The sequence below is a fragment of the Macrotis lagotis genome, chromosome 4 (genome assembly GCF_037893015.1).
Source record: "Macrotis lagotis isolate mMagLag1 chromosome 4, bilby.v1.9.chrom.fasta, whole genome shotgun sequence".
Taxonomy (NCBI): Eukaryota; Metazoa; Chordata; class Mammalia; order Peramelemorphia; family Peramelidae; genus Macrotis; species Macrotis lagotis.
In genome coordinates this window covers 54,041,724-54,056,095 of record NC_133661.1, presented here as the reverse complement: position 1 = coordinate 54,056,095, position 14,372 = coordinate 54,041,724, and the positions used below count along the sequence as shown (strand labels likewise).

Sequence of the window (14,372 nt, the reverse complement as noted above, 5' to 3'; positions counted from 1 at the left end):
TGGATCCTTAATGGGCACTTAACATTGGAGTGAGCTGGGGCAGGTGCTGAGCTGTCTGTGTAAAGGAATGAATCTGTCTCTCCTGTGCCCTGACCATTGTTGTCATAGTGCTGTGTGTAATTGTGCTGTCAGGAATTGGGGGGTTGGGGTGGAACTCTCCCTTTGATAAGAGCACAGGTTGTTTTTTTTTTTTTGATAAACTATGACTGGTATAGCCTGGGGTACTGTGATATTTTAAGTTGATCATTGCCTTTTCTGCTGTACAATATGACCCTTCTCATCTCTCTCGTTCATTTTGCATGCCTCTGCTCACTTCTGTACAGCCACAGTTGAGGCAATTGAGGCTGAAAAAGGTACGATCAGAGTCCTTGCGCTGGGCAAAGATCCGTGGTGTGTGGGTGGGCATCAGAAATTTCCTGTGGGGGGGTTCTCACTCTCAGCTTGCACAGTCTAAGATGAATCAGACTCACTGACTCATCATATTTACCCATAACATTCCCTTTCCCCTGTCCCCCCCCCCCCCAGACTAGTTCATAGTGGTAGGACATGGGAAATATTTTTTATATTTTTCTAATACAAAGTTCAATCAGCATTTAACATAATTGTTTTATTAGTATACAGCATGCTAAAGTTTATCTCGCAATGTATTCAGTCGCTTATTTTAATGGAGATGTCTAAACTTATCTCACAAATAGTGATTCACTACATGTTTTGCATGTTTTGCTCTATTCTGATTTCTTTTAGTGGAGTGACTTTAGATTTGGGTGTGGGTTTGTTTTTTTTGTTTTTTTTGCCATTTTCCATAATGCACCCAAATGTGCAAGAATTGTCCCGTTTTTTTCCACCACAGTTTGGGCTGTAATCTGCTTATATGATTCCTGTTTATGTATTTCATGTGTTGACCTCTGATAGTGCACATTGCCGACTATGTCGCTGCCTCAGCCGTATGTTTGATAGCAGGTGCACAGATTCTGAGCCCCAGGGATTGCACGTATGAAACAGCTTGATTATACCCACAGTATGGGAATTTTTCTCGTGCATGTTTGATTGGGAGATGCACCTTTCTTGATGAAGGAAGTAAAAAGCTTTAGTAATTGGAGAAGGATTGCCGTAGGCCTCAGTGAATGGATGTTACCATGATGAACCTTCTCCTATAGCATGCGACTTCAGCCCTCTAGACCTAAGCCATCCTCTGCTCCAAACTCAGGGAGATAGTTTTATCCCTTTGTCCCTTTCACCCAGCTGATATGAGGGTGCTGGTGCCCGGCCTCCTCAGGAGTTCTAATCCAGCGACTCTCCCATCATGTTTCTGCTGCTGATTTGTGAGGCAACTGAAGAGAAACCTGGTGGTTCCCTCAGGGCCCGACCTCAAACTACCTCCTTAGTTTATTCAGGGGAGAGCTCAGGGTTTGAATTAGAATGAGCCTGATGGAGAGAGGTCAGCCTGAGATCCACTTGATATTGTTCATTGATTTTTGATGAGATCGGGTTTTGTTTTTTTCTTATTTTGAGTTTTAAGACTATGCTAACATTTTTCATCCATAATGCTCTACTATTTTAAAATAATTTAAATCATGTTTGTCATTTAACATTTTAGGAGAAAAACTCAATTTAGAAGGTTTTTTTTTGTGCTGCTTATAGCCATGATTGCTCCTTTGGCTAACTTTTTATCTTTAAGAAAAAAAATCATTTATTATTACTTTTTGAAGTTAGACTTTTTTTTCCCTATTACTGACTTATCAAATTTGCATTTTGTTAAGCAATACGAGGATTCTCTCCACCACATAGAATCTGCAGTTTTGAAGAAGCAAAAGGTTTGGATAGGATCAATGAGAGAATGCCACCCCGGAAAGACGCTGTGCAGCAAGATGGTTTCAATTCTCTGAACACCGCCCATGCCACTGAGAACCACGGGACTGGCAACCACAGTGCCCAGTGACCCACAGCTCCCCGGGGACTCTGCATCTCGGGCCCCACATGGACAGGACATCCAAGGAGCCAGAGGGATCAGCTAAGCTGACTGTAAATGTCACCAGTCCCTTTGGAGAAACCATTGTGCTTTTGAGACCCCAATTCCCTCTCCAGAAGGAGTATGGAGGGCCCTAGGACGTGCTATGCTATTGATGAGGTTGCATTGCTGGCAGCCGAGCCAAGATGGGGAGTAGAAAGCAAGGGGTCTATTTTCTGTGGAGAGCATCTTGACCTCCATTTATGCTTGTGATTCACACATTTAAGTTTACAAATGAGAATTCCCCCCCCCAATAGAACTAGATTTTTTTTTTCCAATCAAGACTTCAGACACAATCCTAAATACTATTTATTCATGGATTTTGGTTTAATAAAATGTCTTTAAAGGTTATATTAGAATGGTCTTAAAATACAATTCTGAGGTTGCAAAGTTGTATTTTTCAAATCATGGGGAAAATACCAAAAAACCCAGTTGGCAAATGTTCAAAGTGCTGACCTCAGGTCTACAGTCTTCACTAGTTCTGTTAGTTTAGTTTTTGATTATGGATGCATAATCTATCTCCAGGCAGAACTTTGTTATTGATCACAGATCCAAAAATTCAACCGAATCTTTTTTGCCCAAATCTTCTGAGATTTGTACTCTTGGGATTTAAGAAGAAAACTTCTAAATTTCAAAAGTGCATAAAGTTGCAGAATTGCTCATTTAAGGTATCTTTTAAAAAAAAAGCTTGTACGTTGTCAAAGTAAATTTTACTTCAGATCATGTCTGTAAAACTTGACATTGTATTTTGTGTATGCATGTTTTCATTTTGCAAATATTTAATATATAGGCCTATGATGTACAGGTACGACATGTATAGGTTGCCTAGATGTTATGGGAACTTTTAGTTTATTGTGAGTATTCAGATTACTTCAGTAGCCCACAGGGCTGTTGGCTTTCTATAATTTTTATGAATTCTTATAAAGGAAATGGAAAATGTCCTGGAAGTGTTTTTGTTGATACAAATGCTGCATCGAAGCTATGGTCCAGCTCAACCATTCAAACATCCGTGGAAGCGTCAAGTCAAACCTGCATGTTGAAGTTTTTATTTGGATAGTTACAGGACTGCTTGGTTAAAAATAAATGGAACCATGTGCTAGTTTTTTCACAATTACTGGTCTGTCTAGATTGCCACTCTAGCAGTATCTCTCTCTCTCTCCCCCCCTTTACTTTGGTGACCTCATGCCCTGGAATACTGCTCAGAACTCCGGGCAGCGGAGCCATCTCTTGTTTTGTTTGCCAGAAAGTGCACCCTGTTTGGTCTCCTGTCTAAGTTGGAAATATTATGCATGTGCAGGACTATTTGAATATTTTATAAACAGTAGCACACAATAAATTCCATGCATGGGCCGCTGCTCCTATCTCTGTGTTGGGTTTTATTTGGAAGCTGTGGTCTGAGCTCACCTGGTTTAGACTTCACAATGTACATGGGAGCCAGAGAGCTGGGGTCTCATCCTTTTAAAAAAATATATCTTTTTCCCTTTGATATTTCCCTTTGATATTCAGCTGCTGTAGTGATCTGAAAGGTCAAATTCCTTTCAAATGAAAGTTTAATTTTCCTGACATTGCATTTGTGTTTTTGCCATCTTTAATCACTATGGAAGAGTATATTGTATATTTGTTATGAAGAAGTATTAGAAACTTTGCAACTATATACTATTAAACTCTCATTTTTGATACCTTTTCTTGGAAACTAAAGGAAAAGGGATTTTTTTTGTAAATACTAGAAAATAATTCATAGAACTTCATTTCTTATTTACCATTGAGAAATAGTAATATTAATAAATAATTTAAGTATTGATTAAAACAGTTATTATAGACATTCCCTCATTCCAGACAAGCAACGTTTTTTCAAAGACTGACTATTTTTCTTTTTAAACCACTGTCATCCTTTTTATTCCAGAAACTTTCTTTAAAGCTGTTAAGCACTAAACTAGGGATGTCTTAAGGCGTAGATAGGGGAGATGTGTACCTCAAATCATTTCTAATTGAGCACTCAACAGCTTGTTATACTAAGAATTAGCCTCTTTAACCCTGACTCTCACCACCCTGCTTAAGTAGTGCTCATTGGGTGACATTGGCAAAAGATAACAAAGGGAGAAATAAGAAAGGGTATGTGTTAAGAGTGCTGTAAGTTGACTTTTCTTGAATAGAAATCCCTGTCTGACCCTCAGTACTGGTTTCATTGCAAAGAATATGAGTATTTGTCAAGCAGTTTTGAGAAATGATATGATAATTTGATATTTTGGTAAATTGGATAAGATGGGCACACACTGGGAAAATATAAAATTGTAATTTAAATATGAAATTTCATGTCATATGTTATCACTCTCTTTCCTAATAAAAGGATAGCCCTTATGCCATTTGTACGTTAACAAAAACAACAAATCCCCAAACCAACAAACTTTTTTCCTTCTAAATCTCCTTCTGCATTGAGACTACTGACAGAAGGTGACTTTTGTAGCAAAAGTCTAAAAAGAGTTTCTTTTCATTCCTTAGTTCCAGTTGTTACTCACAAGTCTCTCTTGCCTATTACTGTTAGTTTGAGATAACTGTGAATAGGTAAGAAATATGGGAGTCATATGTTCAGTGTCCATGGAACTTTTAGTCTGCTTTCCAGTTAATCAGCAAATATTTATTAAATGCCTACTTTGTGCTTTGAAGTTGCTTTTTAACAGCTTTGGGTCTCCTGCAGTTCATTCTCTGCACACATTAGGGGCAGTAGAATTGACTGGTGACATTTCAAGATATTGGTGATCTTATCTTGCTTTTTTGTGATGTTTGCAATGTAGGGTAATGCTGCCTGAGCCAGATGAGATATCTGTGGAAAGCATAGATCCTTTAAAGTTTTAGGAGACTGAATATAACTACTGGTCTGTGGACCTTCACTGTAAGTGGATATGAACTGGGGATGTTGTTGATGAAAATAAAAATGGATTCCTTGGTTCTACATCTAATGCAGGTTTATTTGTTAATACCATTACCTCTTGCCTGAAAAGTGAAAGAATGGTGGACCCAATCACTAGTCCTATGTCTGAATTAGGTGGGACAGGAGTCTTATCAGTTCTTCAAAATTATACCTCTTTGTGAAGAAATAGATGAGTGGAGTCAACCTAGTAGTACCTCCATTCAGAGATACTTCACTTGATTTTCACGGAGAGTGAATTTTAGGAATTAATTAAGTTACTTTCCTCACTTCATATTTCATTGTTTAATTGTTGAGCTTTTCTTATCCTTTTTTTATGTATTCTGCAGAATATATAAGCCTGGATTGAATTCCATTAGTTTTGGTATATAGAATATTGATTATACTAGAAAGGACTTCCTACTACAGTATTGAAGGAGAGCCTGTCCTGGTTCCTACAGTTTCTTCATGTTCACCCTGCTTTCATCAGACACTCTGATCCTCTGAGGCCCTGAATCAATGACTGCCTATGCCTACAAAATACTGATAAAGAAATCCAGTATGACTTTTCCTGAAGTGCATTCAGATCTGGACTGAACCAAACCACTGTTCAGGATTGGAAGCAGCCTGTGGGGCCAAGGATTCTCCTTCTGTCTGTCTGGTGTCTCCTTTCTCCTGGCCATCCTTTGGTGAATTTGAGGAGTGTTGACAGCAACCTGAGTTCTATTGGCAAAGAATAAGGATCAGAATAAGCCAGGTCTTTGGCAGGGGGCCAGTCCCCCACTATTCTCGTTAGGGAGAATTTGGTCCTGGCAGTCTCGCTGGCAGGGGGTTTTCAATCACAAGGGTCCAACATTTCAGCAGTTTGGAGAGTAAGATGATAGGAGAGGACAGCTGTAGCTCAGCCATAGCCCAGAGTCTGAGGAGATCAAGCTCTCACTTCGCTTGAAAGAAAGAGAAGGAAGGAACCAAGGGCTTAGCAGGGTAAGTCACTTCTTGATTAGTTTATAGCTGAGTGAAGTGTTTATCCTCCAGGAGAGTGTTAATCACTGATTAAGGAGCTAAGTGTGACCATTGGAGAACACACTCAATAGATAGATGGATTTGTTTTTTCCTTTCTTTTTATCCCCCCCCCTTTTCATGAAGACCCCTTAATATCTTCTCTCTTCATTCTTCCAAGGAGGGAAAAAATCAATTTTTAAATTGCTGGTGAATGATTCAGAAATAAGAATTCAAATAAGAACAGAGAGATGGGCCCTCGGGTGGCAAAGGAACCTGAGAAAAGTTTGATTTAGCAACCTGCAAGGGGAAGCTAAGGGTTTGAGGTGGGAACTCTAAATCTGAGCTGGGGCTGCTTGGGATTTGGGTCAAGGAAGAGGGGTATCCTCTCCATGGGAGACCAGCTTAGAGGCTAAAGAGTAGTCAAATCTAGTTTCCTGGAAGTGAACTTTTTCTAGTCTGAGAGAAGGATCCTGCTTGGGAATGGGATAGGATGAGTGAAAACGCTGTGATGGTTCTTAGGGACTCCATTTCCACACTCCTTAACCTTTCCTGTCCTTGCATGATCATGCCCTAGTCTTTCCCATTTCTGTTAGCTTCAGGGACCTCAGCATGATTAGCAGGAATGGTGTAATCAGGAAACCTGAATTTGGATCTCGGGCCCAGACATGAGGACAGTGATATATATAGATGCAAATGCATAGATAGGGCTGCCCATCTCAATTCCTTCCCCTTAACTCTCTGCCAAGAAATCACTTTGGTCTTCTCTGCCTTGTGCATCCATCCCACTGCTTACTCTGCTGGGATTGACCCCATGAGACAAGCCCCTGAGGGGCTCCATGACTTGACCTGTGCTGGAGGCAGTCTCCATAGAGGTAGCTATATGGTGTAGTCACTCCTAGCCTTAATTAGCTTTTTTTTGGAAAGGACCCTTTGAGATTAGCTATCAGGATGACATTGCTCACTTGAAATAGAAGGACTTAATGTAGGTAACTGAGTCTGTTGAGTCTCTTTGCCCTTATGCAGTACAAGTCCTACTTTATTCATTGTTCAATAGGGGTTTCAGGGCAGATGGAGTAAGGGAAACAGAAGCCCAAGGTCATCTGTTCGGTAATTCTGGGACCTGGCTGTTTCTCAAGCAGTATAACTAGGAGAATTGAAGGCTGGGAAGGGAGGCAGGTGGTTTTAGAGTTTAGATTTTTGCTAACTGGTTCTATCCCAGAAGATGATCCAGGAGGTTCCCCTGTGAACCCAGAAGTTAAAGTTTTGATGCCAAAGTCAGAACTTTTATCTGCATTAACAAGTGGTTTATTATATATGTTCCTCACAACATTTGGTCATTTCTCTTTTACTTGTAGTTATTGCAAACAGTCTTTTTGTTTCTACATCATTAAACTTTTTGATTCCTATATAACATTCCTTTTCTGCCTTAAACTATAGCCAAGCCTCCCTACTGCTGCTTCTAACTGCCATATTCTCTTTTACCAAGGCTGTGCTATATTGCTGGCTTAGAAGTTTCTAATTCTACTTTGGTCCAACCAAGCTAATCTGTTTTGCTCTCTTTGTGTTTAAAATGATTGTTCCTGTCTTCACAGACAGCATTTTCCATCTGATTTAAAGTTTCATCCCCACCAATCCCTGTCTCAATGAAAAATTCATCTCTTCTAGGATGTCTTCACCAAAAGTAGTCTTCAAGTATTCTGTGCTTTGGTTTATATCAATTTAATTTGTGTCTTTCATAAATGTTGCGATGTCTTCTCACATGTTTGTTTTTTCTCCACAATTAAATTGTTAGCTCTTCAGCTAGATAGTTAAATCAGAAATTGCCTTCTCATATTATTCAAAATTTCCTATTATGGGGCTCTATGTGCTTCTGAGAAACTTGAATAAGCTGTGATAGGCCAGCTCTGGCAGACTTAGTCCACAAGCATCCAACCCTCCCAAGGCTGTTCCACATCGAGGCCACAGATTCCAGCTGACATCTCATGGCTCCTCGGCGACGTCGCAGGAAGCACCCTGCCCCGGCGGCTTCCCCCCAGATGGCCCTGGCCCCTTCAGTCGCAGGCCCTAGCATTGATGCTCTTGGCTTTCTCTCTTTGGAGAGTAATGTCCCTGGCCTATCCCAGGTGATCCTTCAAAAGCTGAACATGAAGAGCTACGAGGAATACAAGTGAGCTTCTCCCTAGTGAGGAGGGAAGGTCTTGTGTGCTGGGTGGGGGAGTGTAATTAGGAAGTGTTAAGAAAGCAGGAGAAATAGAGTTTCATACCCCCCCTCCCTCATTGACTGGTCTGTGTCATTCTTGAAAGGATTCTAAAAGGATGGGGGAGGTTAAAGGAAATGCAAGGTTTTGAATAGATGAAGACATTTGGAGATGAGATGAGAGTTTGGGGGGCACAGTCTCTGGGACACTTTCTACAGGGCGGTGGTGAATGGGGGAACCCCTGGCTCAGGCTTCAGGATCCGGAGTCTCAGGGACATGTTCCAGCGCCTGGAAGGCACATTCCAATTCTGTAGCCGGTGTAGAGCACTTCCCAGCCATCTCCCTGACTCTGGTGTCCTCCGGCGCTGTAAGAGGTAAGAAGACCCTTACAGGGGAGGGGCCCAGGGAAAGCATCCCGGCTGGGCTTCTCTATCTGGCTCCTGTGACCCATCCTCCACCAGGTGCAGAAATGTCTACTACTGTGGTCCTGAGTGCCAGCGAGCAGACTGGCCAGTCCACAAGAAGGTCTGTTGGGAACTTGGGCTTGTGGCTATCGACCGGCTGATGGAGTGGTTGGTGGTCACAGGTGGGGAGCAGGAATTGGAGGCAGGGGATACTGGTCATAGATGGAAAGAGGACATGGGGGAAGCTATTATAGGGTGGGGGGAGGGATAGGAGCCAAGATCTTGGTGGAGTAGTGGGCGGCAAGATTGATGGGGCAGGGGGAAGGAAGCTCATATTCCTGGACAAAATACATTTGGGAAATTGTGATCTCTGACCTTTGTCCACTCATTCTGGTTTTTCTCTTGTCCCTTCAGGTGACCTTTCCCTGCCTTCAGGGCCTTGGCCTTGGCCACCAGGGTCTGTTCGGGATTGGGATACCTGGTTTTCAATGTGGGGAACCCAACTGGATTCCATGCTGGAGTCTGTAGTGGAGAGTCATGCCATGTCTACCTTGTGGGACAGTGTGGGGAGGCCACGGCCAGATCCAGAAAGTCTGCGGGGCTCCCTGCGGAGACTTCTGACAGATGTCCTTTCTCAACCCCTGACCTTGGGATTAGGGCTGCAGACCCTGGTAGGGAATCCAGGGAAGCCTGGGGGAATCACAGTGCATGTGGTGGGTGCCTCCCACGTAGAAACTTTCCTGACTAGCCACAGGGCCTATGATGAGCTGGAACGGATGTTTCCTGAAAATGGTGGCCTCCGTGTAGTCATGGTGGGTGTGGACTTGGCTGTGGACTCCCTCCCCCAGCTTTCCTCAGGCTCCTCAACTCCTAGAATTCAGCTCAGCAGCTTCAAGGGCCTCTATCATGACTTCTGGGAAGAGCAAATAGAGAAGGGCCAGGCAGTCTGGCCAGACCTTGTAGCAGGGTTTCATCCAGGTAAGGCTATGGACCCCCCAGGTGGGCTGGGATTCCCCAGAGGAAATCCTACTCTTCCTTCCTGCCCTTAGGACTCAGTCACTTGATCTGATCCAGTACCACACTACTGACATTGATTGATCACTTGCCATTTCTGCTACAATTGGGCCCAGATTGACCCTGAAAAGAACTTTGGGAGATGGAAGAAAGACTGGGAGTATCCCCCATGCTTCATCCTTTCTGACTTGCTTTCCCTTTCTGTTAGGTTTCCATGCCAGCCACGACTTGATGGCTGGCTGGTTGCCCACCCTACTGCTGCTTCGCGATTATGAGATCCCCACTCTCTTCACTGTGTATAGGTGAGGTCTTTTTTCCATACCTCCCTATTTGATTCCTTCCTACATACCACACACCTCATTTTGTAATTAACTCCTCCTGCCCCTCGTCCCCATCTTCAATCTCTAGGGGCTCCCCTCTTCTCTGTACTCATCTGCTCTCTCAAGGAGCATGGCCCTGTTCAGTATTTGGAGAGATAATGGGCTCTATCTGAAGGGAAGAGCAGAGACCCTAGCCTGGATCTGCCTGGTCAGTGGTTTGGGGCCACTGATCCTGAGCTATTTCTCTGCCATCTTCAGTCAACAGGAGCTGACAGCCTCTCTACAGATCCTCATGAAACTGGAGACTAGAATCATTGCTTATGGAGACAACCCTTTTGCTTCCCTTAAACCTGAGCAAGCCTATACCAACCCCAACAAGCAGCCTGTATACTGCAGTGCCTATTACATCATGTTCCGGGGGACTTCCCACCATTTGGGTGGAGAGGAAGCAGTAGGGAAAATGGGTAATGGGATTTAAACAGCTGGTCTTTGATCTGCCTATACTGCAGGGGACTCTTTGCAAACATCTTATTGATCCTCACAATTACCCTTTGAGGGGTTTTTATTTATGCTATTTTATACTTCAGGAAATTGAGGCAACAGAGGTTAAGTGACTTGCCCAAGGTCACACAGCTAGTTAAGTTTCTGAGGGCAGATCTGAATTTGGGTTTCCCCTATTCCAAGGTATCTGCTATGCCTGTTAGTGGTCCCTAAATCAATGCCTGTTCTATTCCTGGAGAAGTGACCTAACTCCCACATTTTCTTCTGCTGTTGGGAGTCTTCCTGAGGATTATCCTGACTTTTTTCCTTGAAGCTGCCTCTCTGTTCCATTGTTAGTATTACAGATCTGCTTTTGGGGGTGTTAGGCCCTGACTGATGGAATTCCTTTGTATCACAGGACCCCTACAGCCCCAATAAACTTCTTTAGGGTTTCTCAAGCCACTTACTTAGATTTGTTGTCTGGTTCAGTTATTGTATTGATATATAGGGAGCTCCTGATGAGTAAAATCCTACCAGCACAAATTTACAGCTAAGACAGTTGCCTGAAGCACAGATTCATACAGTCAGTTGATATGTGTGCCGAATGGGGGATTGAACCCAGATCTCTCTGACCCCAGAGCTAACGCTTTCCTTATCATCCTGCTCCTCACCTCCTTCAAATATGACCTTAGGATTGAGTTTCTCTGCCCTGCCAATTGAAGCAGCAGCTTTTCAAGCCTGTCCCTTCAGCTTGTCCTCTCTGGTCTCTGATCTGGCCTTTCTTGGGGGCTTGGCTTGTTCTTCAGCCTTCCTTCCTGCAGACTAAGCAGGACTTCATCACCTTCTCCCCACTCCCTTCCAACAAGTCTTTTATGACCCAACGGGGTGAATGTAATGCTATTACTTACTCAATAAAATATTGATTGAGCTACTTTGGTGTGCTCAGAATGCAATGAAACGTGCAGAGATGAACAAAATATGATCCCGGCCCTTGGAGAAGTTTACACTTTTTAAGATGCAAGCATCATCATACTGTGATACATGCAAACAAATTGAAACCACTTCAGAGAGGGGGATTTCATGGAGCAGGTGACATTTTAATTGAGATTTTAAGGATAGGTAGAATTTGAAAAGGCATAGAGAGTGGTGAAGATGTCCCAGGTGGAGAGAATGATATGAGCAAAGGTATGGAAGTGGAACACTCTAGTGTGGTTGTGGAGCAAAATAATCATAGACCATAGACTTAATCTTTTTTTGTTTCACAGATCTCTGGAAATATTGTGAACTCTATGGACCCCTTCTCAGGATGATTTTTTTAAAAATTGAAGATAATAAATTTTGCTTAAAAGTTAGTGAAATTAGGGCAGATAGTGCAGTGTATAGAACACTGGCCCAGGAGTCAGGAGGACCTGAGTTCAAATCCAGCCTCAGACACTGAATAATTACTTAGCTGTGTGACCTTGGGCAAGTCACTTAACCCCATTGCCTTGCAAAAACAAAAAGTGAAATTAAAGATGGTATTTTTCCCCCTCATACAAGTTCATAAATCCCTGAAATCTTGTCATGGACTCTTTGGGGCAGGGTTAGAGGTATCTATGAACTTCAGGTTAAGAATCCCTGCTACAGACCAACTATCTCATTTTGTAGATGAGGGAACTGAGACTTCAGATGCTAAGTATCCTGTTGTCTAAGATTACAGAGTTGGTAATTATTGAAACCCAGGTCCCCTTGCCTAAAAATCCACTATCTTTCAACTACATCATTCCATTTGATTGACATGTAGAACTATACAGAGTAATGAAAAACAGAGAAAGGTAGATTGGGGACAATATAGGGAAGTCAAACTAAAGTCTAAATGTTGTAGACAGTGGAAAGGAGGATAGTGACACAATCAGAGTTTTGGTATAAGAATGTCAATGGGCTGCTGTGTAAAAGTGGTTTGTAGAGGTATTGCAATGGTCTAGAAAATAGGTGATGATAATGTGAATAGGGTGGTGGTGATTAGAATAAAGAAATAAGATTCATGGTGGAGAAAGTGTGACCAGGCAACTCAATAAATTTGTAAAGGGCACAAAGGGGTTGAATCAGGTTCTGAGAGGGTGACTGGAAAAAGAACAATGGTGGGACCATTAAAATTGAAGGAGCTATTTTTGAAGAAAAGCAGTATTAAGATTAGATTATTAAGACTCTCGGGATCACTAAGCACTGAGAATACAAATGCAGTAAAAAAAGACAATTCTTGCCTTCAAGGAACTTACATTCTAATGGGGAAAATACACAAAGGAGTGTAAAGGGGAGAGGAGCCACTCTCAGTGGGCAATGTGGGAAAGTGATTGAAGAACTAAGCTTGGTGAGTATGACTGGATTCAGTTTTTCAGATGAACCCTCTCAAACAGGTTCCTAGGAAGAACTAACCAACTACTGAAAGAAACTGAAAAGTTGGAGGTGGAAAAGTACCCAGGGTCAGGAGGATTTAGAGATTATCAGAGTCCAGGGTCCCCAGAGGCTGAAGTCTTGATTCCAGTAGAGAAGGAAAAGGAGAGGGATACTAGTTGTGATGAATTCAGCTGATGCTTAGAAGAGTTTTGGGTCAAAGTTTGGGGATTGAAATTTAATATATGCATATAGAAAAGCCTGGATAAACTTGCATTAATTGATGCTGAGTGAAATGAGCAGAGCCAGGAGAACATTGCACACATTAAGATCACCTGTGATGACCTTGGCTCCTCTTAGTAGTTCAGTGACCAAGGACAAAATTAAAAACTTTTGATGGAAAATACCAGAGGAAAAACTATGGTGTCTGAATGCAGACCAAAGTGTATTATTTTAATTTTTTAAGGCTATTTTATGATTTCCCCCTTTTTTTTATTGATTTTTTTCTTTTTAGTTCTGATTCTTTCACAAGATGACTAGTATGGAAATATGTTAAATATTATTAATCTTTAAAATACAAAATCTTAAAAACAGGATTAAAATAACAGAAAATATAGTTTAGACATGTTTTATTCTCTGAGATTTACCATTAACCTATAGGTGGTCATTCTAAATAATGATCACACCAAGCTGAGGGAGATTAGAAAATTTATACAGCAACAAGGGGAGGGGAAAAGAATATACATAAGAGTAGACAAAAGCTTAAACTTGCCTATAGACCATTGTATTATTTGATATCAAAAGAGAACCATCCTTCTAGAATGCTATTTTGCCTAATTTGAAATAATGAATTTAAAGTAGCAAGAAGACAGGGCAAATCTTCTTTTCAAAGTCTGAAGTAGGACACATTTCATTCCTCACAATAGCTTTAAAAAATCAACCTTTGACCAGGAATATAGTTGTAAAAATTTATTATAATTCTTATACTTTAAAAATATGTATAACCTATACCCAGATTACTCACTGTCATGGAGAGGGAGGAAAGGGAGAGAGGTAGAAAAATAGGAAACTCAAAAGTTTAAAATAAGATGAATGTTGAAAACTATATTTGTATATAAATGAAAAAAGAAAACATTCAAAAAATAGGGGGAAAATATACTGCCTAGAGGTGGTAGATGAAGTTTGGTAGATAAGAGAGACAGATCAATGTGAGAAAGATAGTGAGACAGAGATGATGGTAGAACCATAAAATAGTTATCATGTGCTATGACACCCTGTTAACATTAGAGATAAAATCACAAGACAGACTGATCAGCCCACCTTGCATTCTCTTCTGGACGACTGGCAAGGTAATGGCATATTCGTGATCTGGAAATGCTGTTGTGGCTGGTCTGAGCAAAGCTGCTCATTTTGCAGACCCTTCTTTCAGCTGAACAATGGATGGCTCTGAAAATCTAGAATTTCTAACACCTTTTCCCAATCCAAAGGACACTGTCCACATTCAAAGGCTCTATTTGGGCCTTATCTAGTTTTCTTCCCCTGTAGAGCTGGAAGGGACCTCGGATTTTTTAGTCAAATTCCCTCCTTTTACAGATGAGGAAACTGAGGCCTCGAAAAGTGGTGATCCAGTCAAGGTTACACATGTATTTAAGGGGCAGAGATAGTGTG

At 41.7% G+C, this 14,372-nt stretch overlaps 2 protein-coding genes across 3 annotated transcripts in view; both read left to right on the top strand.

Moving 5' to 3' along the window:
• The window catches only part of PPP3CB (protein phosphatase 3 catalytic subunit beta), a 45,241-nt gene extending 41,792 nt beyond the window's left edge, over positions 1 to 3,449 (top strand). The window contains exons 13-14 of one of the 2 annotated variants that reach the window (XM_074232837.1): positions 324 to 353; positions 1,761 to 3,449. In XM_074232837.1, coding sequence (XP_074088938.1) covers positions 324 to 353; positions 1,761 to 1,939 — 209 coding nt within the window. In that variant the 3' untranslated portion in view covers positions 1,940 to 3,449. The remainder of the gene's footprint in view (positions 1 to 323; positions 354 to 1,760) is intronic. The other variant, XM_074232838.1, reaches the window with a different exon arrangement.
• A 255-nt stretch (positions 3,450 to 3,704) lies between these two features.
• On the top strand, positions 3,705 to 13,206 carry MSS51 (MSS51 mitochondrial translational activator). Its single transcript, XM_074232839.1, has 6 exons — positions 3,705 to 8,082; positions 8,332 to 8,487; positions 8,575 to 8,699; positions 8,932 to 9,495; positions 9,740 to 9,833; positions 10,110 to 13,206. The coding sequence occupies exons 1-6, from the start codon at positions 7,898 to 7,900 to the stop codon at positions 10,327 to 10,329; spliced, it is 1,344 nt and encodes a 447-aa protein (XP_074088940.1). The 5' UTR covers positions 3,705 to 7,897; the 3' UTR covers positions 10,330 to 13,206.
• The last annotated feature ends 1,166 nt before the right edge of the window (positions 13,207 to 14,372 follow it).